Source organism: Lissotriton helveticus, chromosome 3_1 (assembly GCF_964261635.1).
Source record: "Lissotriton helveticus chromosome 3_1, aLisHel1.1, whole genome shotgun sequence".
In the NCBI taxonomy this organism is placed as follows: Eukaryota; Metazoa; Chordata; class Amphibia; order Caudata; family Salamandridae; genus Lissotriton; species Lissotriton helveticus.
The window spans coordinates 966,213,426-966,238,757 of NC_136061.1; the positions used below are offsets into that span (position 1 = coordinate 966,213,426).

The 25,332-nt window shown below is 45.3% G+C and overlaps 1 protein-coding gene across 4 annotated transcripts in view; it reads right to left on the reverse strand.

Annotated features, from left to right (window-relative positions):
- AGAP1 (ArfGAP with GTPase domain, ankyrin repeat and PH domain 1) overlaps positions 1–25,332 on the reverse strand; it is a 1,166,515-nt gene that overhangs the window by 503,658 nt on the left and 637,525 nt on the right. For all 4 annotated transcript variants that reach the window (XM_078681380.1, XM_078681378.1, XM_078681379.1 and 1 more), the window contains exon 8: positions 19,412–19,567. In XM_078681380.1, the coding sequence (XP_078537506.1) occupies positions 19,412–19,567 (156 nt within the window). The remainder of the gene's footprint in view (positions 1–19,411; positions 19,568–25,332) is intronic.

Genomic DNA, 25,332 nt, shown 5'->3' on the forward strand with positions numbered 1-25,332 from the left:
AACCTACATGTCTATGTACAAGTCTGTATCTTTCAAAAAAAGCATTCACAATTTTATTCCAATGCAATGTTAGGCCTACAAAGATCTTCTACTGGATAGTGAAGTAGCATGTACACACTATATAGTTGTTGAAAAAGTCAGTACTGGCTCTATGCCCTCATTTTACAAAAAAGGATCCACATCTTACACGACTTGCTGCAGTATTTATTTTATAAAGTACTTTATTTGCAGAGGCATTTCTCTGAATTTGTGCACAGTCGTGACATGGTTAGTTTGTTCTAGTTAGTCGCAATTGTTTCCTACTCTTACAGAAAATACTGAGCTATCTCCTCTTCCATGGTCCTGTTTTTAGGAAGAAAGATGTTAATGCATTATATTTGGGAAGCATGACCGACTTAAACGGAACAATGCCAGATTGTCTATAAGGGATGTGCCACTTGAAAACTGTTGATGTTATAAGTAACTTTGAATACAAAGTTTCATATAAAACACTCTTTGCATAGTTTGCCAAGATGTGAGTCAAACAGCCCTTCTCTGCTGAAGATCCTGCATGGTTGTGGTGTTTTCCACCTTGACGTGACAAGTTCCTTGCCAAAGAATGCTGAGGCATCTAAAGACATGTTGTGTACACCTGTTATTCTGGTTGGAATCCTATGCTAAGCCAAGGAAATATTCGCAGGGTGACTATTACGATAACCATTTTAGTGGCCCAATTTGCTACTTAAAAGGGTTCTGGATATTTGATTGGACATTGGATTGGATGCAAGTTTTTCCATCTTTACCAGGACAAAATATTCTTAACTAGTCAACATAAAGTCTAAAATATTTCAAGTTCGGTCCGATGGACCGCTGCCATACCACAGAACAAGGAATGCAGCAACTTCAGTTCTCAGAGATAAGTACTTTATTAAACAAATATTTCTTTGCCGCATTATCTAGTCTCTTACAGTCATTACACTGGAGGTTCAGCGTTCAACAGAATGAAGGTTACAGTCACAACAGGTGGTGAGTAAACCTTTAGGAAATTGGTGTTTGATGAAGCTCCTACTCACTCAGAAGTTGGCTTTATCCAGAGTTATTTTTGAACCAAGTAATTAACCATAAAAAATGTTAAAACAAGACTATTTCCTTGCATTTAAAGCAAAGGGACAGTGTGTTTGTCTGGTTTTGAACTTTGAACACTGAGGCCACTGTGTTATTTTTGAACATATACAATCTGATACACTTTATTTCATCTTTCAAAAAATACATCTATAGCAAAATGTGCCATTGGGCATCGAAATCGGTTAAAAAGGAAAGATTACTTATTTTTAATCTGACTTTTCGATCACTTAAATCTTCACTGAAGAGTTTATCCTGTGCTCCCAGTACACATTATCAGACACAGAAAAAAAGTTGTGAATGAGAGAAAGTGTGTTCAAGACAGGGAGTGAAAGTGTGGGGGGGCGTCTGTGTGAGAGAGAGAGAGAGAGTGAGAGAGAGAGAGAGAGTGAGAGAGAGAGAGAGAGAGAGACATTCAATGGTAAATTGTAATTTGTGGTGCATGATTTTGCAATGCATCCTAGAGACGTCGGGTTTGCAAGACCATCATTCGCCGTGTCTAATTTGTGCAGGTGGTTAATAACACTTCTGTTTGGGGACCAAGACTTATTTTCTTCATTGGCAGAGCTTGACCGAGAGCAAGGGAGAAAGGAGGAGGAACAAGACCAGAAAACACAAAACATAAGAGAATGTTACAAAGAGAGAAAAGCAGTAAAGACAATAAACCGGAAAGAATGAATGAAAGAAAATGTATATACCGCGGCAGCTGCCCAACAAGGAGTCCCAGCGCTAAGCAAGTCGAAAATAAAGAACTGCAATTTTAGATGGTATGAAATAGCCAAATTTTCAACTGTTTTTATAACGCACAGTTCCAAAGGTTTGTCACGTAGAGAGGAAGGAAGCTCATTCAACAGTTTAGGAGCAGGAAAATAAGGGTCCTCCTTTACTAGTCCTTCGGACTCCCTCAATTTTTAACAGGCACAAATGGGATAACTTAAGCAGTCTCTTGGGGTGATGATGATGGAGTCTGTCCATCAGATACTTGGGGTCTTTCCTATGGAAGCCTCTGAAAGTCTGCATCAAGCATTTAAAGGGGATCCGCTTTTGTAATGGAAGCCAGTGAATGCTGACAAGAAATGTTAGTAACCTGGCTGCAGCATTTTGAACCACCTGAAGCCTCCAAACCAGATAGTGAGGCAGACCCAGATTGAGGGCAATGGAAAAATCCATCCATAAAGTGATTAGTGAATGGACAATAGTCTTATGGGTGTTCTAGGGCACAATTTTAAGGATTTTTTCTGAAAGACCTCAGAAGGGCGAGTAGGGACTGGAGCGGAGCTAGCACCAGACCCTCTCCCCACTCCGGAACAGAAGCGGAGGCTGTAGCGGGTCGAGGCAACGACGACTGCGGCGGCAGAGGACCCCCTCCCGACGGCAACAGAAGACAGCAGAGCACCGGGACCAGCGCGGGACAACGGAACACCCCCTCCCCCCTCCCGCAGCAGAAGGAATACTGCAGCGGCGTCGGAGGGCTGGACGCAGCTTGTGACGCTGGGAGCGGCTGCCCCGAAACTGTAGCGGCCAGGACCAGAACTGGGACCAGAGCGGAGCTAGTGCCGGACTCTTCCCCCGCTCCGGAGCAGAAGCGAAGGCTGTTGAGGGTCGAGGCAACTACGACGACATCGGCAGCAGAGGACCCCCTCCCGACGGCAACAGAGGACAGCAGAACACCGGGACCAGCGCGGGACAACGGAACACCCCCTTCCCCCGCAGCAGAAGGAATCCTACCGCCTACCGACAGCAGAGGACGTCGGTGACAGCCGGGACCAGCGAGGAACGAGGCGACAACTTCGGAACTCCCCCCCCCCCCCGGAGTATCCCAGGACCAGCGCGGGACCAGCCTCGTCAATAGACGCCCCCCCCCCTCTCGTCCTGCTCCCGCTCCGCAGCGGAGGACTCCTGGCGGTCTTGAGGGCTGTGAGGGGCTGGGGGAGACCAGCAGACCACGGGTGGCGGTGGATGCCCTCCCTCCCTCCTATAATTGCTGAAACAAGGGTGTCTCAACTTTCCCGCAGAGGACCCGCGAGAGCTACTTCACAGGGTTTGTGACAAAAAAAGGTATTTTCTTGAACTCGCTTTTTATGATGTTAAAACCCTTTGTCCAAAATGGCGGGGTCCAGAAACTAAGGCAATAAATCACCTGTGCCTCAGATGCCCACGAGGCTCCTGCAAGATAAGACTCACTCGCAGCAACTTAGAAACCTGGCTAGCTGAAAGCGAAACTGCCCTCCCTGCTCACAAAGCAACAAAAATAAAAAGAGGACTACTGTCTCTTTCTCCCATATGGGGCGGCCATTTTTTTTTTTTTTTTTTTTTTCGCCCAGTCTCTCTCTCGGGTGGCCATCTTGGACTAGTCATTGTAGCGGGGCTATCATCCATTCATTCACACTATCTGAACTTACACTAAGAACTCATCACCGGCTACCGCTTAGTCTACCTTTTTTGTGGCAACACTATATTTTTACTTGTATTTTGTTCACTTTTGACAGAATGTCGGACTCTTATGCAGGATTATACCTCTATCTGTATTATAAACATTTCTGCAGTATTATACCTTTTTTTTTTTTCTTTTCTTTTTTTAACCGGCACTCTGTTCACTTTCCCATGTAACACAGAGACTGCTACCTCTTATATTTGGGGTCATACCTACATGTCCCCACTACTACTTGTGATAGAGATAGACTATGTTTTGCTATATTATATTTGTATCTGTATCTTGTACACCTTGTAACCTGCACCCAGTTCACCTTCTCTTTGGGACGCACCGACTGCTACCTCATATACTACCTCATATACTTCGATTGCTACCTCAGATACTTTGATCGCACACTAATGTCAATGCTACCTCCTATATCAATATTATATTTTTACCTGTATTTTGCTCACTTTTGTAACCTGCACCCAGTTTCACTTTCTCTTGGGTCGCACCGATTGCTACCTCATATATTTTGATTGCTCTCTAAGATCACTAATGTTCTGATTTCTGACCCAGATAACCTGTTGTGCTTGCATGTACACCTTGCTCCGGCATATCACTACTGCTCACCCACCCCCGCGCTACACTGCTACCATACCAACATGGAGCTCATTGGCAAACACACATATAAAATAAACTACCCTTCCTCTCTCACCAAAAAATCTACTAAACGCTTTAAACACGACTTCCTTAGGTCCCACCCAGAAACACCCTTTGCCGACACCTACTTCTCATCGGTCAATGGACCCTTGAACACCGACATCATTTTCCACACCACACGCAGAGCGCAATGGAAAAAAGTGTTCCTCACCCTATTCACCGTCTCCACCACCAGGAAATCCGCACATGGCCTAACACTCTCCATCACATCGTCCCAACTCCTCCCAGGCAGAACCACCATCACTATTTACAACAACGGGATTGTTTTAATTCAAGCGATAGACAGGAACCTGGAACTACTGGACAACATGTTCCCCTCTCTCAAAGAGCACCTTTCCAACCCCCGGACTTACACGCATATCACCCCCTGTCCTACCTCCCCTAACGTCACAGCCCCCACCCTTAACTCTCCTAACACAGTTCAGCAGCAAGAAGACACACACCTCACCTTCACACCCTGCTCCACAGTCAATCACCTGCCCCTCGCAGCTACCCCTCCCCGCCCCTCATTCACAGACATAGACCTGGTCCCTCCACACACCACTCGCTTTCCCAGCCTCCCTACTAACCTTCGTACCTCCGCTCATCCTCCTGTCTCCCCCTCCACACTTTGCACTCCCGTACCTTCCCCCGCACATTTTTTCTCAGAGCACCCCTCCTCCCCCAATGGCACCACACACAACATGACTCTCTCTCCGACTTCCGCCCTCCCCACACTTAGCACTCCCACCACACCTAGCCTGCACCCCTCCATCAACCTCCCACCCCCCTCGCTCACTCCTCAATACCCCACCTCCTCCCCCACAACAGCCAGCCTTCACATCACCCCCTTTTTTCCCCTCCCCCCCTAGCACGGATGCGCTTCCCAACACCTACCCTCTCGCTAACGCCCCCAACACCCTCATCAGTTCCGACTCTCCACCCGGACTGTTCAGCGCCAGTACCCCCCCCCCCAACACCGCGCCCATCATCACCTTGGACACTATTATGTCTACCCTCCTCCAATTGAAAGAAGAATTACACTCCATTAAAGAGTTGCTCTTCACACACCCCAGACACCCCCCCATCACCACCCCTACCACACCTAACACCACTTCCCCCTCACCTCCTACCCGCCCAACCACACAACACTCCACACACCGGACCTCTATCCCCCCTCGCAATACCAACAATCGCAATAACAATTGCAATCTCATCACTACCAAGCGCAATACTCCCCCTTCTACACCTAACAACACTTCCTCCTCTCCTCCTACTCGCCTTATCACACATCTTTCCCCACGTTGGACTTCTACCCCCTCTTGCAATACCACCAATCGCCCCAGACGCACCTCCAACTCTATCTCTGACCATGACGTACACACCCTTCTCCACTCTTACGACCCGGCTCCCCAAAAGCCACTAGCTACCAACAACATGTCCATCCCTAACGATTATATCTAACCCCCTTAGGCAACAAAAGGATAACAACAGAGGCGCTGTCCCCAACAACCTCACTAATGTACCCCTCATTACGGAATCGTCCTCCACCCTTTGCACCCCTAGCCTTAAATGCATACTTCTCAACTGCAGATCGGCCCAAAGACATTCCACGGAGGTCGCCGACCTCATCATGTCCCTGGAACTGGATCTAGCCATTCTGACTGAAACGTGGCTGTCTGATTCCTCTACACCTATACTGGATATCCTAGTCCCTCCCAACTACTGTATCATTAGACTTGACAGGGCCATAAAGACAGGCGGTGGAATTGCCTGCATCTACAGAAGCAACCTCTCAGTCTCCAAAGTGGCTGTACCCTCTCTTACTTCCTGTGAATACCTCTGCCTCGATATCATCAGCGAAAGCAAACCGGTATGCTCACTACACATTATATACCACCCACCTGGGGACAATCTCTCCTTCGTCCAACAACTCATGGATACAATATCAGCCAACTCAGGACGGCAGCACACCCAAATTTTCCTTGGCGACTACAATCTCCACTGGAATGACAGCAGTGACACAGTGGTAAACAGCCTCAAAAGCTTTCTCAACGCACTTGATCTCAACCAAATATGCAATAACCCGACCCATAAGAGAGGTTCAACCCTTGACCTTATCATCTCCAAAGAGGGCGCTATTCAACTGGAGTCAATCCAACCTTGTGACTGGTCAGATCACTACATTGTCTCCTTCCTCATCAAGGAAAAAATCAGACTTAACTCAGTTCAACCCCCTAAGCACAAAGTGTGGAAAAGAGACTTGAAGAAACTCAATCCAAACTCCCTACCGCCTAACAGCTGCAATCGCCTACTTCCCCCTCCCGGCGTTTCAGACGTTCAACTTCTGACTGACTACTATCTCAATACTATGTCCACAATAATCAATGAGGCGGCGCCCATGCAACTGAAAAGAGTCTCGTCCAAGAAGACTTCCAACCCATGGTATGACGGTAGCCTCAATGAGGATAGACGGGCCATGCGAATGGCAGAGCGCACCTGGAGATCAGCCCCTTCTGCAGTGCACCTAAAAAGTCTAAAGATACAGAGAAACGCCTACTTCAGGAAAATATAACGCTCAAAAAGAAACTTCTTCAGCCTCCAACTCGCCCAAGCTAAAAACCGTCCAAAAAAACTGTTTGAGTTAGTCAGAACACAATCCAAAGAGCAACCCCAGACACCCAGCTCCATGGGCGATACTCCTTCCTGCGAAGACTTCTCTGCCTTCTTTATCCAAAAAACTGAGAGAATAAGAAGCAATCTCCTCAATGACGCTATCCTGTACTCCAACCCCCGACACACAGCAGTGCCTCAACCAAAGAACAATGCTACTTGGTCAGCCTTTGACACCTACTCCGAAGAAGAAATTGGCAGACTGCTCAACACCTTGAAACCTTCCAATCACCTCTCTGACCCCCTTCCTGCTAACGCTGTAAAAGACTTTTCCCCTTGGCTTCTCCCACTCTGGTCAAAGATTTTCAATAGCTCTCTTCAACAAGGATCCATCCCCAACGCCCTCAAAGTAGGGCAAGTCACTCCGCTACTGAAAAAACCAACAGCAGACCCCACTGATCTAAACAATTACCGCCCTATTACAAACATTCCCACTCTCGCTAAACTGTTGGAAAAATGCATACAACTACAACTGACTAAACACATAGATAAGTTTGATCTCCTAAACGCTCATCAGTCAGGCTTCCGAGCAGGGCACAGTACCGAAACTGCCATGACTCACATAGTGGACGATGCCCTCCAAATCCTAGACCAAAACGATACCTGCCTCCTCATCCTTCTGGATCTCTCCTCAGCATTCGATACAGTTAAACATGAGAACTTACTCGAACTGTTAAACACAAGAATGGGCATATCTGGGACTGTTTTAAAGTGGTTCACCTCATTTCTACACAACCGGACACAAAGATTCAAAAGCAACAACCTGCTGTCCTCTCCGGTACCTGTATCGCTAGGCGTCCCTCAAGGATCCTCCCTCTCCCCAACACTGTTCAACCTAGTTATGGAACCTCTCACTACGTTGCTACAGGCATCTAATGTGCACTTTCACATGTATGCCGACGACACCCAACTTTATCTCAAAATACAATCTCCCAAGGACATCATGCTTCTGAACACCACGATCAGAAACACCCAATCCTGGCTTGCTGAGAATCACCTCAAACTCAATGCTCTGAAGACCGAGTTCCTCCTGATCTCACCTCCCGCTAAAATATCCACGGCTCAAACATGGCTTAAGCAATTAACGGCTCTAAATGTACAGCCCATCGTAGTAGACTCAGCAAAATCTTTAGGCATAACACTGGACACCAATCTCAACATGCAGCAGCACATCAGCAAGGCAACCAAAGGAGCGAACTTCCAAATCAATACCCTGAGAAAACTTAAACCCTTCCTTCCTGCCAAAGACTTCCAAACTGCAGTACAATCTATAGTTATCCCGCACATAGATTACGGTAGCACCGCCCTCTGCGGGCTCCCCCTAACTACAACGGCACCCCTAAGAGCGTCCCTTAACGCCGCAGCGAGACTCGTCACTGGCTCAAAAAAACACTCGCATATCTCCCCGGACTTTAAATCACTGAAATGGCTACCTTTTGAAGCCAGAATACAACTGAAAATCGCATGCATGACACACAAGGCTGTGCACCTGAATTCACCCGCCTATCTCACTCAAAAGCTGACAATTTCGGGTGGCTCCCGAACTACTAGAAGCACAAACAATCTTTTGCTGAAACCTCGAAGATTTCGGAAGGAAAAAACTTATAAACGCTCCTTTTCAGGAATGGCACCCAGGATCTGGAACTCACTCCCTCCGGAAACAAGGCTCATCTCCTCCGAAACAATCTTTAAGAGGGAAGTTAAAGCGATCCTCATGGCAAAATACACATGATCTATTGCTCCGTATCACTCATGAATCTGCCCTGTAAGTCCTGCCCGACCCTGGTCTACTGTACCACCCGTGTTATCGAATTACTTAACTGTATACGCTCACTCTTTGTATTTTGTTATAATGTTTGATGCACCTGGTTGATTATGTATATTGTTATATTATTGACGCACCTGGTTGACTTTGCACACTTTACCCTCTCCATCTCAACGTTCCTTACTCCCCTAATACTCTCGCACCTGTGGGACTATACACCCTGCTCACACCTACCTCAACTGTGCCCACCTTTAAACTCTAAATATTCTAAACACGCTTAAGCAAGTATATGCTCCTTATTATTGCACTTTATACTATTGACGCAATTGTTTGTCTATACACTGTGTACCGACACTACCTCACCTGTGACCTACCTCATGTCCTTTGTCCCACCTATGTAACTAGCACCTTGTACCTAACTACCTCAGATATTACTCTGTATATACGCTTTATTACTTTGTATTTTTTATCCCCATGCCCTTGTAAAGCGCTCTGATATCTGCAAAGATCTTGTTCGCGCTATATAAAACTTTCAAAATAAAAAATAAATAAGTAGGACACAACAAGAGTAGAAGGGGGGATAAACAATACAGCAAGAGGTAGAGTCAAGACCAAGCAGCCTTGGTATTTTGTAACCCTGGCATTCGGCAGTGCCAGCACAAGGACCTAAAAAAAAGTGCGCCCCCCCTTTCCTTTTTAGGGCTCGGACTCCTCCCCAGTGAAACTGGGAGGAGTTTCGAGAACTAATGTTAAAGGAGAAAAAAAAGAAGTATCTCCTAGGGCCTTGGTGAGAGGAATTCCACACATTCCTTAGGGTTTTCTGTCATCTGGCCAGTGATTCGTCTTCCTTGTGTTTTCGTTTTAATAGGCTTGAAGTGATAGGGTAAATGTAGTTTTGTTCCGCCATTTTGGGCATATTTCGTTCGTGCTCGCGCAAAGAAGTACATAAATTATAATTAGGAGCTGTCAGGGTGCCTCCGTTAGTGAATCCAGATGGCCGGGCGCGTTCACAATTCTGCAGCGCTCAGCGCGCAGCTTCCTTGTTTTGTTAGGCACGGTGAGATTAAGTGATTTGTCCAGAATCACGGATGTTGAGCGTTGTTGCCGAGACACGAACCCCGTTCTTGTTTTGAATGGGACGAGCAATTAGAGGGTGGAATATTATTGTGATCTTAACGAGGCTCGTTAGAGCTAAGGAGCTGCAGGGGGTGCCGTGTGTACGGGGGTAGATAAATGGGCACCACTGGAATATACACGCCGGGATAAAAGCCCCCTGGCTGAGGCAGTTTACACATGACTTGCACGTACTTTCACTTCATTCTGCCCATCTGAGCATTAATAGTGTCGGGGAAGAAAGGAGAGATGAGATCATTTGGAAGCTGCCTCCCGGAGCCGGCGACCCCGGTGTCTGCGTGCGCGCGGCGGACCCCGGGGTGGCAGAGGGCACCGCTCTGCCCCTGCTGGGAGCTCGCAGGCGCCCCTGCACTCAGCGCAGGACACCCCTCCCCGCTGTTTGGTTTAACCCGTTGGTGTCCCGCGCCGCCCATGCCCTTTTTGGCCACCAGTGGGGCTGACAGTGTTGATCTTAGCGTGATGTCTCTTTCCAGCTCTGTCAGCTGGCAGTGCCGTGTGTCTGTGCGCGCTACGCCGACGCCTCTCCCAGCGCTCAGCCCTCACTCCAGCTCAGCTCAGAGTTACACTTTTAGTTTGTTTTAGCCGCTGCTGCTGGAGTTGTTTTCGTTGCATACGTGCAGCCAGCTCCAGCGTCTCGGCGTTTAAGGACCGGCGGCTTAGAATCGGGCTGAGACGACTCTAGCGGAGGCAGAGACTTCATAGCACGCAAATAGTTACATGTGGATGAAGTGTGGCTAGCAGACACGTGCACACCTTCTTTATAAACACCCCAGATCTTTCCATCACACACAGTACCCATACCGCACACATTCAGAATCAGGGACGCATGCACCCCTCCCCCCCACACACACACACACATACACAGGGAGACCCACACATGCGCACACAAACAGAAACATACAAAAACACAGCCACACACTGGCCCACACAGGTGTCCACAAATACGCAAACATCGACACTGTAACAACTCAGGCAAACACATCCACCCCCACGCACACAGATGCCCACACATGCCGAAACTCACAGACGCAGAAATGTAGGCACACACAAACACGCTGACAGACACACAAGCCCTTAACACAAGGGGGCCGATAAACATAAACACACGGAGCCAAACAAACATGCATCCACACGCAAACCCGACAACCACCCACACAAACGGTCAGACACACACAAACACGTGCTCTACACAGTCTGACTGCCCGCTTGACTTCGCTGCCATGCAACTCTTTTTGCCAGGAGGTATGCCGCTTGTAAGCAGACTTAATCAGCCGCTCTGGCCGGCAGCCCTTTGTCGGGTTTCTGTGGCTGTGGGGGTGTGATGTGCAGAGATTTGCACGGGTCAGGAGCGCCTTTCCAGCCGCACCGTGTATAAATACACCACACACACATAACGCACACACAAACCACACACCTCAGTCTCTCAACACCACACACTTGTCACCACTCAACACAACACACTCACCACCACACTCACTCCCCAGGCTCACCCCCACAGACTCACCACCACACACTCACCAGCACACAGAAAACAACACACACAACAACACACCCCCAGCCGTCAATTAATGCTTTCACCATGCACAAACACCAACAACCATCATCCATCTGTGCACGCTTTTACCAAGCACACACCCACCAGCCGTCAGTGCACCCTTCCACCAGGCACACACACCTCCAGCCGGCAGTGCACTTTTCCACCAAGTATTCGCAGTATGGTACACTTTACTTTTAAACATATTCATATAAAGCACAGCATGCCACCATTGGTAAAATTACAATTCAACAAACATACTTCCACTACACACCACATGCAGACACTCCATAACACATGGCAAAAAGACATTGGCATTTACAATGCCATTAGCTCAAACTCAAATAAATCCGAGCCCGATTGCATTTCTAATGCTTGTTTTTATACTTGTTTCCCGTTTAATGACTGATAGGTGAAGAGAGCATTTGAGCCACATGCATGGTCACACTAGTATAATTGCTCATGTTTGCTGTTTTAATTTGAAGATTACCTTCAGTATGACATGCATTAGTGGAGAAGCACAATGAAATTCCTTTGACCAGTTTGGAGCGCTTAAAAATGCATTTCCTACTGAGTATAGCTCATGACCCCTGGTTGCGAGTCTTGGTTATGTTGGGATTTTTTGCTTTTTCATATAGAGCAATTTGGGGCTAACTGAAGAGACTGAAGACTCGATTGAAAACGTAGCAGAGGATCCATGCCTGATGTTCTGAGATGATTCTGCTCAGAGCATCCACCTGCCTGTTTTGTGCTGTCAGCAAATCAGCTGCTGTTATGAGGGGATTTTGATTAGCCAGTGTAATGCAACCTGACGGTCCTTCAAGATGGATCTCAATCTTGTTCTTCCCTGTTTTTTTCAGATAAGTTGTCCTAGTGTTGTCTTTCTAAATTAACACTGGTTTACTTGTTAAGAGCTGGTCAGCTGGCTTTCAGAGCTTGGTTCACCACCCTGAGTCCCAGCAGGATTATACAATAACAGCAATCCTTTTTGGGACCATGGATCTAAAGGTAACAAGAACTTTGAAGATGCAGTATATGTCATCGCACTAAGGAGTAGGGAGATCCTTAAGGAATCTTTGGGTAAGGCTTGGTACGCTGAAATGCCACTTCTTCCAGATGGAAATCGTCCTCTCTGCTGAAGTATACATTTTAGCAGATGTGTTACCAATAACAATTGCATGTACTGAATCTTCTGCACTGGAGTAGTCAAAGTTGGAGTGCTGCCCTAAACACTCCATCACTGCAATTTGGATACTCTAGCATACCTCTTCCTTTAACCCCTTCGGCGCTGATGACGGAACCGCTCCGTCATCAGCGTCGGTTGAGCTGTGCTGATGACGGAGCGGTTCCGTCACGGCCCGCTCGATAGAACGCTCATGCGCGGCGCGAATTCCGCGCCAGCGCTGAGCGTTCTATTGAGCGGGGCGGGCCGTGACGGAACCGCTCCATCACGAGCACAGCTCAACCGACGCTCGTGACGGAGCGGCTCCGTCATGAGCATGCGGCCGCCGAGCGGCCGCCCCAAACAGTTAGCACTGCGGCGGAATAGCCGCCGCAGTGAAGGTGTTAAAACGAGGTTGAATAACAGGACATGGAACTAGAAATACTTTTTTTGAACTGCGACTCAAAGGTATTTTTCCCTCTGCGGGAGAAGGGAACACAGAAATAAGAATCTTTGCTCATGGCATATATCCAGACTCCTTTTGTGAGCTGCAGAAAAAATTAATGCAATGCCAGCATGCAAACAATTTTTTCTACAACCACGTTAGTTGGTGTAATTTGTTTCTTCTGACCCCTTTTTCCTTACGAGAAAGTATCTTGAATAGAAGTATTTGTTCTTGTGTGAACAAACAACACACTACGGTAGGGGGGGACCTAGGGGAAGTTTACAGACCTTGCTCTGGGTACAATCCCCAACAGGCATATCAACAACAAAAGGTACCAGAGGGTCTCGAGGAGTGTGCCCACAAAAAACAGAGAGCCAACCTATCCCTGCAGACCAAAGTGATACAACACAGAAGATTCTCAACAGGATGAGGAGAATACCCATCAGTCACCATACGGATCCGCCCTTCATCATTTGGGATTTTATCCGTACCACCCGTCTGAGAAGCTCGGTGCCACACTGAGAGGTCAACCCGGTGGTAAGGGGGTTCCTCAAAGGAGAATGGCAGTGACAGTGTGGTAGACCACTCGATATTGGTAAGTGGCCCTGGATGTGGGACTGGGGTGTGCAGTGCTAGAAAAAGTGATAAAGTGAAAGAAACCCATAAAGTGTGTGTTTAAAATTGGTTTGAATAGGCACTTGAAAAAAAGTTTATTCCGTGTTTGCCTAACATACCAAAGTATAAAAACAATATAACCTAAGGCCTTCTCATAAGGTAGACTGCTCTAGGTCAGAGTAGGTCGACTAGTTTCTGCAATACTGGGACTATAGTTCCCTTGCATTCTTCAGGACCAATATAAATAAAAACTACTGCACCAAGTGAATTAAAAATAGTAGGTGAAAGATGACACCAGGGTAACAGTGCAAGTGCTAATAAGTCACCTGAACGCTCCCGGTGCCCTTACAGTCTGTGTTGATCACTGAGGAGAAAAAAAGGTGGGTTAGGTATGGTTAACAGTATTAAATGGGCTGACCAGAAAATCCATTTTATGTGGATCAAACTTTGCATCACATTAACTATGTTGACATATAGGCAATAAATACTCATATGGCCTGAATTTTAATTTATTCGGAAAGACAATTTCATAAGCCGAATATATCGTCGTCCTTACCTAGATCTGTAAGGATGACTAGCCTCACCCCACCTGGCAGCGGCTCAGGGGAAAGATGAAGCACCGCTCTATAAAACATGCAAAGAACACGTAAAAAACACAACACACACACCAGGAATAAAGCACTTCCTCTGAACGATTGCCGACAAGAAGTGGTATCTGTATCTCTACATCATGGATATTTATAGTATCCATCACTCGCGGGGCCAGGACTGTATCTAAAGGCTGCTGTCGTTTTTTAGAAAAACGCGGCTCTGCGTGAGTAAGGGCAGCAAGCGCTTATATACTTCTGCCACCCCGCCTCTCGACACCTCCCCAGTCGGCCAGGACGCCGGCACGGAGTACCGACGGAGAGGTAGGAGAAGCATGTCGCTGTTCCACGCGCTTTTCCGCGTTCTTTCCCTTTTTATTTATGTTACTTAACTCTGAAACTGAGCTCAGACCTCGCGCTTGCTGCCCTTACTCACGCAGAGCCGCGTTTTTCTAAAAAACGACAGCAGCCTTTAGACACAGTCCTGGCCCCGCGAGTGATGGATACTATAAATATCCATGATGTAGAGATACAGATACCACTTCTTGTCGGCAATCGTTCAGAGGAAGTGCTTTATTCCTGGTGTGTGTGTTGTGTTTTTTACGTGTTCTTTGCATGTTTTATAGAGCGGTGCTTCATCTTTCCCCTGAGCCGCTGCCAGGTGGGGTGAGGCTAGTCATCCTTACAGATCTAGGTAAGGACGACGATATATTCGGCTTATGAAATTGTCTTTCCGAATAAATTAAAATTCAGGCCATATGAGTATTTATTGCCTATATGTCAACATAGTTAATGTGATGCAAAGTTTGATCCACATAAAATGGATTTTCTGGTCAGCCCATTTAATACTGTTAACCATACCTAACCCACCTTTTTTTCTCCTCAGTGATCAACACAGACTGTAAGGGCACCGGGAGCGTTCAGGTGACTTATTAGCACTTGCACTGTTACCCTGGTGTCATCTTTCACCTACTATTTTTAATTCACTTGGTGCAGTAGTTTTTATTTATATTGGTCCTGAAGAATGCAAGGGAACTATAGTCCCAGTATTGCAGAAACTAGTCGACCTACTCTGACCTAGAGCAGTCTACCTTATGAGAAGGCCTTAGGTTATATTGTTTTTATACTTTGGTATGTTAGGCAAACACGGAATAAACTTTTTTTCAAGTGCCTATTCAAACCAATTTTAAACACACACTTTATGGGTTTCTTTCACTTTATCACTTTTTCTAGCACTGCACACCCCAGTCCCACATCCAGGGCCACTTACCAATATCGAGTGGTCTACCACACTGTCACTGCCATTCTCCTTTGAGGAACCCCCTTACCACCGGGTTGACCTCTCAGTGTGGCACCGAGCTTCTCAGACGGGTGGTACGGATAAAATCCCAAATGATGAAGGGCGGATCCGTATGGTGACTGATGGGTATTCTCCTCATCCTGTTGAGAATCTTCTGTGTTGTATCACTTTGGTCTGCAGGGATAGGTTGGCTCTCTGTTTTTTGTGGGCACACTCCTCGAGACCCTCTGGTACCTTTTGTTGTTGATTTGTTCTTGTGTGGCCATGGCATTCATTCTATTGCCTGTTTTGTGCAGCCACACGCAAGTGTCCTTCAGATACTGATCTTCGATGACATCACTAGGACACTGTGGTTGAGCTTCAGAGTGTAGTCGCACTTTTTTCAAATAGCTCCAAATGTGTGTTTTTTACTAATTTGCACGCTTCCAGGTATTCAGTAATGCTAATCCCTACAGAAGGGGCAACAATAAGGGCAGAGTAGGGAAGTCACTGTTTAAATGTTGGATAAGTCTCAAAGAGGTTAATTCCTGTTAGCTGTACTTCCCTCTTGAAGATCTCAGCAGAGAATAACAAGGTTTCAATTTGTGCTGCTGCTTGTGTGGCAGATCAATGACCCGATGGTAAACTAGTTGCAAAAATCTGCAATGCAGATATCAGTATTCCTTCCTTCTTACAAGACCTACCGCTTTCAAGAGTGTCTGATATGCCTTTATTTTATGCATTCTCCGCCATCAGCATTGGATCCAAATAGCATTGCCACTCTGCTGGGCAACTGGTTTTAGCCCAGTAGTTCAATTCATTACAAGTGTCTCAAAGATAACCATAACAGAATCCCTACTCGGAGAGATCTGCCATGTTTAGTGATGCTTTAATCGCCTAACTAAATTAGATTTTGCCCTCATTGTCAACTTGTAGGAAATCATGTCTCAATTCTTGGCAGATAGTCATTAAATCTTTGGGCAGACCACCAAGAGCACTTTGATCAGTCTTACAGGGCAAGTGAGCTGCTCTTTTCAGCAGCTCATAGCAGTTGCGGAGAGCTGCACGTCTTAAGTACTATATCAATTACTACCCCGATACAGATGGAAGGTTTTTTCCTGTATTTGTTGTAGAAGATGGGTTCTCCAATGACTAAGTTGCCTTAGCAGCACTCAGAGGAGACTCTGGGATTCCCCTTATCTTTATTGCATTCACAATCTATTGTCTTCTTTCTTCAAATTTGCACATTTTAATGGATATTGTTCCAGTGTATGCCAGTTGGCCAATCTGAGGAAGTATCGGGCACTTCAAATCAAAGGCACTGTGGTGGAAGGGAAAAAAAGAATAAACTGGAAAACACTACACAAAAACTGTCTGATAGAGAAGCACCAATGAGAGGCGTCAAGTGGTGTTAAGTTAGTGAAAATGTAAGTGAAATAATAAAAGAAAATTTGGTAATGTGTTAGAGCTCAGTAGTCATGGATCCTGAATCTATACAGCAGAAAAATTAACTGAGACTCAATTGTCAAAGCTGTGGCCTCGGTGACTGCTGAGTCCAACTGAGGACTGTGCAGTTCTTCCTTTACGTAAGCCGGTGCTGCTTAATTTCCTTCATTTTTCCACATTAAAAAAGTTCAGAGGCTGCTTCCCCTGATACGCCCATTTTAGCCTTTGTTTTGGTCATACTGGAAGATATGCATCTCAGATTACTTTCTCTAGTTTAATGTTCTGGGATCCCATTTGCAGGAGGAATTACTCGCCGTTCACAAATTCAGGGAAAATTCCTATGACAGAGAACACTTTTCAACTTTTTACTGCAGTGATGAGAATAGTGTGCCCTAGAAACCTAATGCAACAGGAGGAATTTAGAGAGAAGCCACGTGGAAGATCGGAGGAGGAGCTTCAAGTGAGTAGACAACAAAGCAGACAAAATTTAAATTCATTTACTGTGAGAAAGAAAAGTGGAAATGTTTAAACAAGCGTGGTTTCCTGGTTAATTAGACTGAAATAGATCACTCTTGGACTTGAGTTCCAGCTCTGCTACAACACAAAATTCAATTTCTGTCTATCTAGCGGTGACTCTTAACATTGTCAGTGATGGTCTGTGGCTCACGATTCTGAAAAGAAATAGCTAAACCGCCTGATATTCAAAGTGCTTATTTGGTCAAGTACTGCTGCGTACCCAAAATGGAGCTAAGGAAGTTCATGTGAATGCTTTCAATTTTCCTAAATATCTCTTGTGGCAACAAAAATCTGACAAGCTTAGATAGACTAACACCGGACATTAAAAAAAATCGAAATACCAGGCAGAACTGCCCCTCCATCCTTCCACGGGACCAGAGACAATCAGAAGATCATCCCATATGCTGCAGGGAAAATGCATTTCCCCTGGTTTTTCACCTTTCTCAATTGCCCCATGTACCTATTTTTTTTTCTTTTTGCTTAATCTAGCTCACATTTTTCTCCCTCCTCAACCCCACCATTTCAACCAATTTCTTGCTGTCCCAACATTCTAACTCTTTCATCTAAGTTCAAGTACTTGGAGAGCTTGGTTTCTTCCATCCCAAAGAAATTTTATAGTTCCTCCTGTTCCATCTGTCAGTGCAACCAGCTCTGCTCCTTAGAGCTCTAAAATGTTAGCTTGTTTTTGTTGGCTTTAGGTAATTGCACAATTGATTCCCGAACATGATTGAACCCCGCCTGGAAAGTTTCTTGTTACTTTCTGATGATGTTATGAAGTGCCTTTTCTTGTTAAGGAATATTGTGTTTCTCTATTGTGTTTTTATCTGTACAACATGCGGATACATCTTCCTGGTAGATATTTTCCCTAAAAATTTGCAAAAATATAAATAAATCAGAGTGCAGACAAATTTGCACATTGAAGGTGGGTGAAAGTTTACACTGATACAAGAGCAAAGTGTACTCTAGTTTTGTAAGAGTTATTTTTGAACCTGTTACCAATTCCACTCAGTCTGGAAATGTCAGATGTCATTTTCAGGTATTTCAAATGCCAGATATAGCTGGGGCACATCAAGAGCAAAAGAAAGGAAGGAACAAAGTCTTGCTCCTTGGTTTATCTAACATTCATCATTGCTTCAGTGAGAAAAAGATATTGTGAGGCTGATCACCAGTAAGCCACCCTACTTGTTGCGTGGCCTAGTTAAGGCATTGCATGGGGCTAAGAAAGGAGCTTGGGAGGAGTTTTCAGACTTATGAATGAGTACAGGCATACATCCTTAGGTATTAATAAACACATCTGCTGAATGCTCATTTTTGAAGGGGTACTTTACAGCTTCTAAATGTAGACTGTGCCAACCACTTGGAAAAGAAGCACAGGTCTGTGCAGGTTTTAGGAAGACCTGCTATCCAGCCTTCACATGGAAAAAAAAAGACTGTAAATTTACCAACACAGCTTAAGGACAAAGACTGGTTAGGCAGCAAGGTAAGTTAATTTTGTTAAATTATTCAGCAAACAGGTATTAGGCAGCATGCCCAGCCTGTAGAAAGAATAGGACAGGTTACAGACAGGTTACGGTAGTGACTGCATAAGGCACAGGAAAAGACAAACAGGTATTGAGAAGGTATCTTACTGGGAAGGAATACAAGTGATAGCACTGCCTTAAACAGACAGCAGCTAGAAGAGTCAGTGGAAATGCTGCATAGACACCTGTACAGCTGTTGACACTTGGTTGGTAGTAGGGATGCAAAGGCACACCAACACTGATGTCAGCAATATTTGGTAGATAGCAAACCAGTTAGGGCTGCAACAACAGTGCAAATGATGTGGGAAGATAAATGTTAAGAGTTAGCCGGAGGTTGCTTGTGGACAGGTACGAGTAACTATCAGCTAAGATATGAAGTGGCAAAGGTCTGCACATGTAAGGACATGGGTATATGTCAACTGGCGTACTCAAAGTTGTATGCCCCTTGAACTCTTGTGCACAAGCATTAGACAGGGTACTCATTGGGAAGGCTGTGCAGGTGTTGGGCAAGATACTCACTGTGAAGAGGTTGGAACGGCGTTTGGACTGTTTACGGACGGGTGTTGGGGTGTTGGCAGTGGGAGGAACGTCAATCCGCAGCTCCTTCTGGCTGGTGCTTGGAGTGGACGGAACTGAGGAAGAGTAATCACTTAAGCTCCCTCCACCGTTACTGGTCTGTAATAAAGAAAAACAGTTCATACACTACCATGTGTATTCTGTCAAAGACTATTTCAGCCCATGCGGGAAATCACGCATAGAGTCATTGAGCTCGAAAATTGTCAAGGGGCATGTGGGAACAAACAGCTGTAGCCCACCTGACAGGGAAGAAAATTGAAACTTGGATATCTATATAAATAGAGGCAGAGGTAAAGCTGGGACTAACATGCCGAGGTGAAGTTTGCCTGTCCCAAAGACCAACAACAACATATTACTCTGACACACTAGCTAACTGAATTTGTTATCCTCTTACCCCTCCTGCAGAAAAAAACACTGTCTCAATACTTAAATACCTTTCATGTCCCACAAGCTGTATGATCACGGCATCCTCAGTCCCATGAAAAAACAATATGTCCTCATATAACCTGCATAGTCTCTGCTGCATAGCAGACGAAATAGGTTGTCCACTGACATGTGTATCTAAAAACTAAGTAGTCACCTGTTCCGAGACTTAAAATCAAGATTATCTTGTGTCTCACAGCAGGTGAGCCTCTCCCCATATATCCACAATGATGTCATCCACTGGCCAATGGTCCATTCAGGCTGGCAGGATGACTTAGTGAGTGCAGCACTCACTGCCGACACCTTTGTGGAACCTACAGGTTGCAAGTTCAAATCCCAGCATGACTGACATGGATCTTCCTTCTACCAAAAATGTACAACAGAAAAAAGATGTTCATTATTGTGCTAAAAAAAGAGAAAACTGCGGTACCAAACTTTATATAAAAACAGAGTGATTCCTACTATTTTAGTAAGCTGCATCATCCAGAAACTACGGAAGCCTCTACCCCAACAAATAAAGTGGTGCCATGAGCCACAGCAAGTAGTCAATTCTCTGCCCCATGACCCAACATGAAGGACTTCCTAGCCAACATGGCCAAACAACTTGAACATTCTCTGTAGCATGACCCAAAAATTTGGTCACTGTCTACACCATCACCCAACAACTAGAGCACTTTCTACCCCATCATACAATATCAGGGTCATCTACTGAATGACACAACAATTAAGTCACTTACTACCCCATCGCCCAACCAGGTCACCCTATGCTGTACGTGCTCCACTGAGTACCAACTGGGGCATCTCTTGACTCAAAGGTTACATGTCCCTACCCACAAAGCCCAACAAATAGCCCATCCACTGCCTCATTACCCAAAAACTACATCCTACTCTCTTCCCTGGCTCACAACTACATCATCCACTGTTACACTGCTCGCCAATTAATTAATTTGGTGTCACATGACCAACTAACTAAGTTATAAGTGAACCAACAAGTAGAGCATATCTAAATTTGTGGAACATCCTTTAGGTTATCCTCCATCCCAAGGCACACAAACTAAGTTGCTCACTACCAAATGGTGCCGAAATTCTGCAAATATATTTCTGGGCAACTACTTGACCCTTGGCCTCACTTATATTATTTGTAGATAGCAAACCGGCTGAGCTTAGAAGACCCTGCATTGGGGAGCTGTCACACCAACAGACATAAAAGTGGCCACACACCAGATAAGAAAGGACAGGACATTTCAGGTTTAATATGTGGAAACTGAGAGGGATACAAGACATCTGGGTCCCTACTTTTTCCGTGAAGCATGGCAAGACCGAATCCTTTTGTTTCAACTGGTAGACCCACCTAAGAGGAAGAATGAAAGTAATGGGATTGGCAGACCTTCACCCAAGGTTGAGTAGACTTTGACAAACTGGTTACTGAGTTTTGCTGCTTTTCACTCCATTCCAGTTGACTAGATCCAGGTGCACATTTGGTGGAATACAAGGGAAAAAAATAATCAGGGCAAATTTTGGGGGGCATGCCTGACCACAGTATGACTGATTTTAAGTTGGAGAGGGCTGCTAATAATTTGTGATGGGATCAGACATCTAATGTCTTTTTGGAAAACGTGTCCCACAGGCACAAGCCGTAAAAGACAAATTCTTTATTTCGCCAGCTGCAAACGTCAAGAGGTGGGGGGCGGGTAGAGAAAAAAGGAATGTGGTGGCCTTTCAATAGTAAGGTGTGTACTAGCACTATACAAACATGTACATTTAAACAAGTCCACTGGTTTGATGGTTTATTGGCCTCACTTCCCACCGAGAGGTTAAATGTAATTAGTAGATAAAAGCTAAAGATGCCCAGAAGTAAAGGCTTGGAAAAAATGGGGACATTATTTACGATATAGAGGGGCGAGGATGTGGCGTGATGGCCATAGCTGGTGACTTTGGAACCGGGGGAGCAAGTTTGAGTCTGCGTTGACTCAACATCCTATGCTTCTGGACAAATCACTTAATCTCCCCATGCCTACAAAAAAATAAAAGTGTCCTTGTGTAATGTAACTGGCACTCATGTGAAGTGCTCTAAAAACTTTGGGTCGAGTTTACTCTATATAAAACAGCAACAAAAATTATCTAAAGCCCCTCTTGAAATTGATAATTTGGTGTCATTGGCATCCCTTGATCTGTATGGGGCACATAACTGCGTCAAGGATTTACACCGTTTTCTGGATCCCAATAGGTGAAGTCAAAGGTAGAGTATCAGTGTAGAACATGCACTCTCTTAACTAACCCCAATTAAGCCAAAATAGGATCCTTAAGTAGGTTTTACAAGACAGAATAGTTGTTCTATGTCCATCCCCTCCATGTAATGATTTTGTCTGCTCCCCTTTGAGAATAGAGCTAAAATAAAAAAGATTTAGTAGCTTCCAGGCTATTCCACAACCTATCACTGCTGACAGGGTTGTTCAGTAAATAATGCAATTGACCAGAGTTGTGCTCAGTCAAGTCCAACTCTTTGGAAAAAGCCTTACTCAGATTTCAACAATTAGGAAATTGGGGGTGTTTGGCTAACCCGGATATTGAATCCAATGTTAGGATGCTGCCAGTTCATCCTCAGGATTTCAGGTTGCTAGAATTTGAGTTTCTCAGTTCTATCGTTTTAATAAGTGCATACCAATTGGCTGCTCAGTGTCCTGTGCTTACTTGGAATACTTCTGTGTCTTTTTACAATGTGTTTTTCTCCAGGTTGCTGGTTCAAATTAGGTCATTCACTACCTTGATGAGTTGGGGCTTTCAGATCTGCAACTAATGCCTGCTTCGAAACTGGAGAAATGACCCTAGAACAGTTGCAGATCCTAGTCGGGTAAATTAATTTCACATTGCAGGTTTTCCCCTTTGGTCACACATTAACTAGGTTAACTCAGCTCCTCTTCACCTCAGATTAATAACTAATCGTAAACTGTTCAGGAAGGAAATTAAGACATGGCTCTTTACTCAATGATGCTTCGGTTAGTATTTAGTTGGTCACTTTACTCAGCGCCAAGACGCCTCGGCATTAGTGCGCTTTAGAAATACCATCAGTCAGTCAGTCAGTTTTATAGTCCAGGCAACAGCTGACCCAAAGGACTTGCGTACCTGCTGAATGCCTTATGATTTGACAATGTGGAAGAGCAGTTTTGAGAGACTTCCATGGTCCGCAATATGTGTTGCAGGCAGTGAAGGCCCTGGTGCAGTACTGGACTCAGACTAGTGCATGTGTCACTGCCCAGTGGGTTGGCATGAATTTGGGTTGGTCATGAATGTCACCTGCTTGGAGTTGCTCTCAGCTTTAATAGCCTTGCACATTTGAGGGGAGTGACTCCGTGACTACTCAGTTAGATTTTGGTCAAACAGCCTGTGTATGGTGGATGCGATCAATAACCAGTAGACATCTTGTAAGCTGGTGTTAAGGTTACTTAAGAGGCTTGGTGCTACTGTCTGAAAGACATTTTGTTCCTGCACAGGAAGGATAATGAATGGAGATGCTGATGCTTTCTCTCATTCCGAGAAGCAGGAACTCCAGGACAGCAGCAAAAAACATGACTCCATTCCAGAAGAACTTTGAAATCTCGGTGCCCTAGTTTACCAATGCTCACTACAGCATCACTAGCTCCCAAAAACATGAAAGCCTATTATGGTGCTTCGGGTCCATACACGGCATTTGTGAGAAGGGATTGCATTGAGGATCTGTCTTCCTTAAGAGGCGTGGGCAGCATATATGGGGGCTTGAGGGAGGCAGGGAGCATAGACAATTAGCAGCAATTGCATTTTTTGCTAAGCTGCAGAGTAAGGTCTTCACTCCAATAACTTTAAAATAAAAAAGTCCTTGGTTGGGTGTGACTGCATTGAGGGAGCTTCAAAGCACAAACGAGGGCCTATTTTATATACAGAATGTGTCCCAGTTAATGGACAACTTGCTCGCAATAACCCTTTCCGACTTCAGCGTCACTCTTCAAGTCAGCTTTTACTCAGGCTTTGAAGCATTTCACATAAGGGAAATGTTGGTAAGAGCAAAAAGGGGTGGCCATAGAAGGTTGCAAAGAGAGGCTGTCATGTTCAGGGTCCAGTTTAAGCATTCAAGAACTAACTGGATAGGTAACAGACAAGGGGTCACACTACGAGCTGCCCCTTACCAGCCTTCTTGCCCTGTGTCAGCCCTTAAGTGTTACATGGAGAGACTCACAGCAGTGAAATCTCTCTTTATTCATGAACACCTCAGCCCCGTGTCCTGTTCTCAGTTTGCAAGGGTATGCTCAATGGCATTGGAGAGGGCAGGGACAGTTTACTCAACACTACTTCAGGATGGTGGCAGCAATCATAGAAGCAGGGGCGAAACTAGAGCCACAAGACATTAAGAGATTTTGTAGGTGGGATTCAGATTGTTAAAAGGTTTACATACATCCCGATTTGCCACAATTCATTGTGTTTAGCTGTTGATCATTTTCTGTCATCTCTTCTGATAGTTTTTCATGATGCAGGTGGTTTGGGTGTTTGTCCCTTCAGTCGTACTTTTTTCCTCAGGTGGTAACAACGTGGTGGGTTCTGATCGAGGATGAGCTGAATTCGGTTTAAAAACAATGTGGGTTCTTATAAAAACGTATTTCTCTCCTGGAGCTGTGGTCAGCCATGATTCCACAGAAGCCTTAGAGTGGTAAGGGACGCCTTAGGGCTCCTAATGTGTTTGATAGAAGTATTAATTCTTTCGTTGCTGCCTTAGCAGGAACTCTCAAAAGATTAATTCCCCACAACTTGATACAGGGTGAGAACATGTTCCACAAGGAGGTATTCTTTTGTCATTTTGGGGACACAGTTCTTCATTGAGACACTGATGTCATTTGCTTCCACGGTAGACCTGACGGGGAAAGTCGAATGATAGTGGCCATGGTTGCCTTTGTGGCGAGGTCAATATTGCACCAATTTGTATTTTAATACATTTGGGGAGCTTTACATCTCACAGTTTGACCCAAGGGACTTGCAGGAACAATTTTGCCCATGAGAGGTTTGGCAGTTTTCTGGAACACAGACAGGCCGTGGGGAAAGTCTGTGCCTCTGGCCCCTGTGCCCACAAGCTGAAGGACAGAGGAAAGGGGGGGGATTGAAGGTCCAGAACTGAATGCCGACTAACAATTGCCTGGGATCCACCCTAAAATGTGGGTGTATATGGCAACCATATGCCTATGATTGTCATCTTAGTATATCGTTTTAAGACTCACGCAAGTTGGTTTGACCCGTCAATCATTAATGCATGGCTATCAATTAACTGAATGGGTTTTGGGCTGGAGCAATGATGATCTTGACATTTCTGACATTTTCTGCCATATGTAAAGTATATTTCTTATAAAAAATGATGTACCTTTGGCAAGATTTATGTGAATTTTACATTAAGTGTATGGTGCCTACAAAAGATAAGCAAT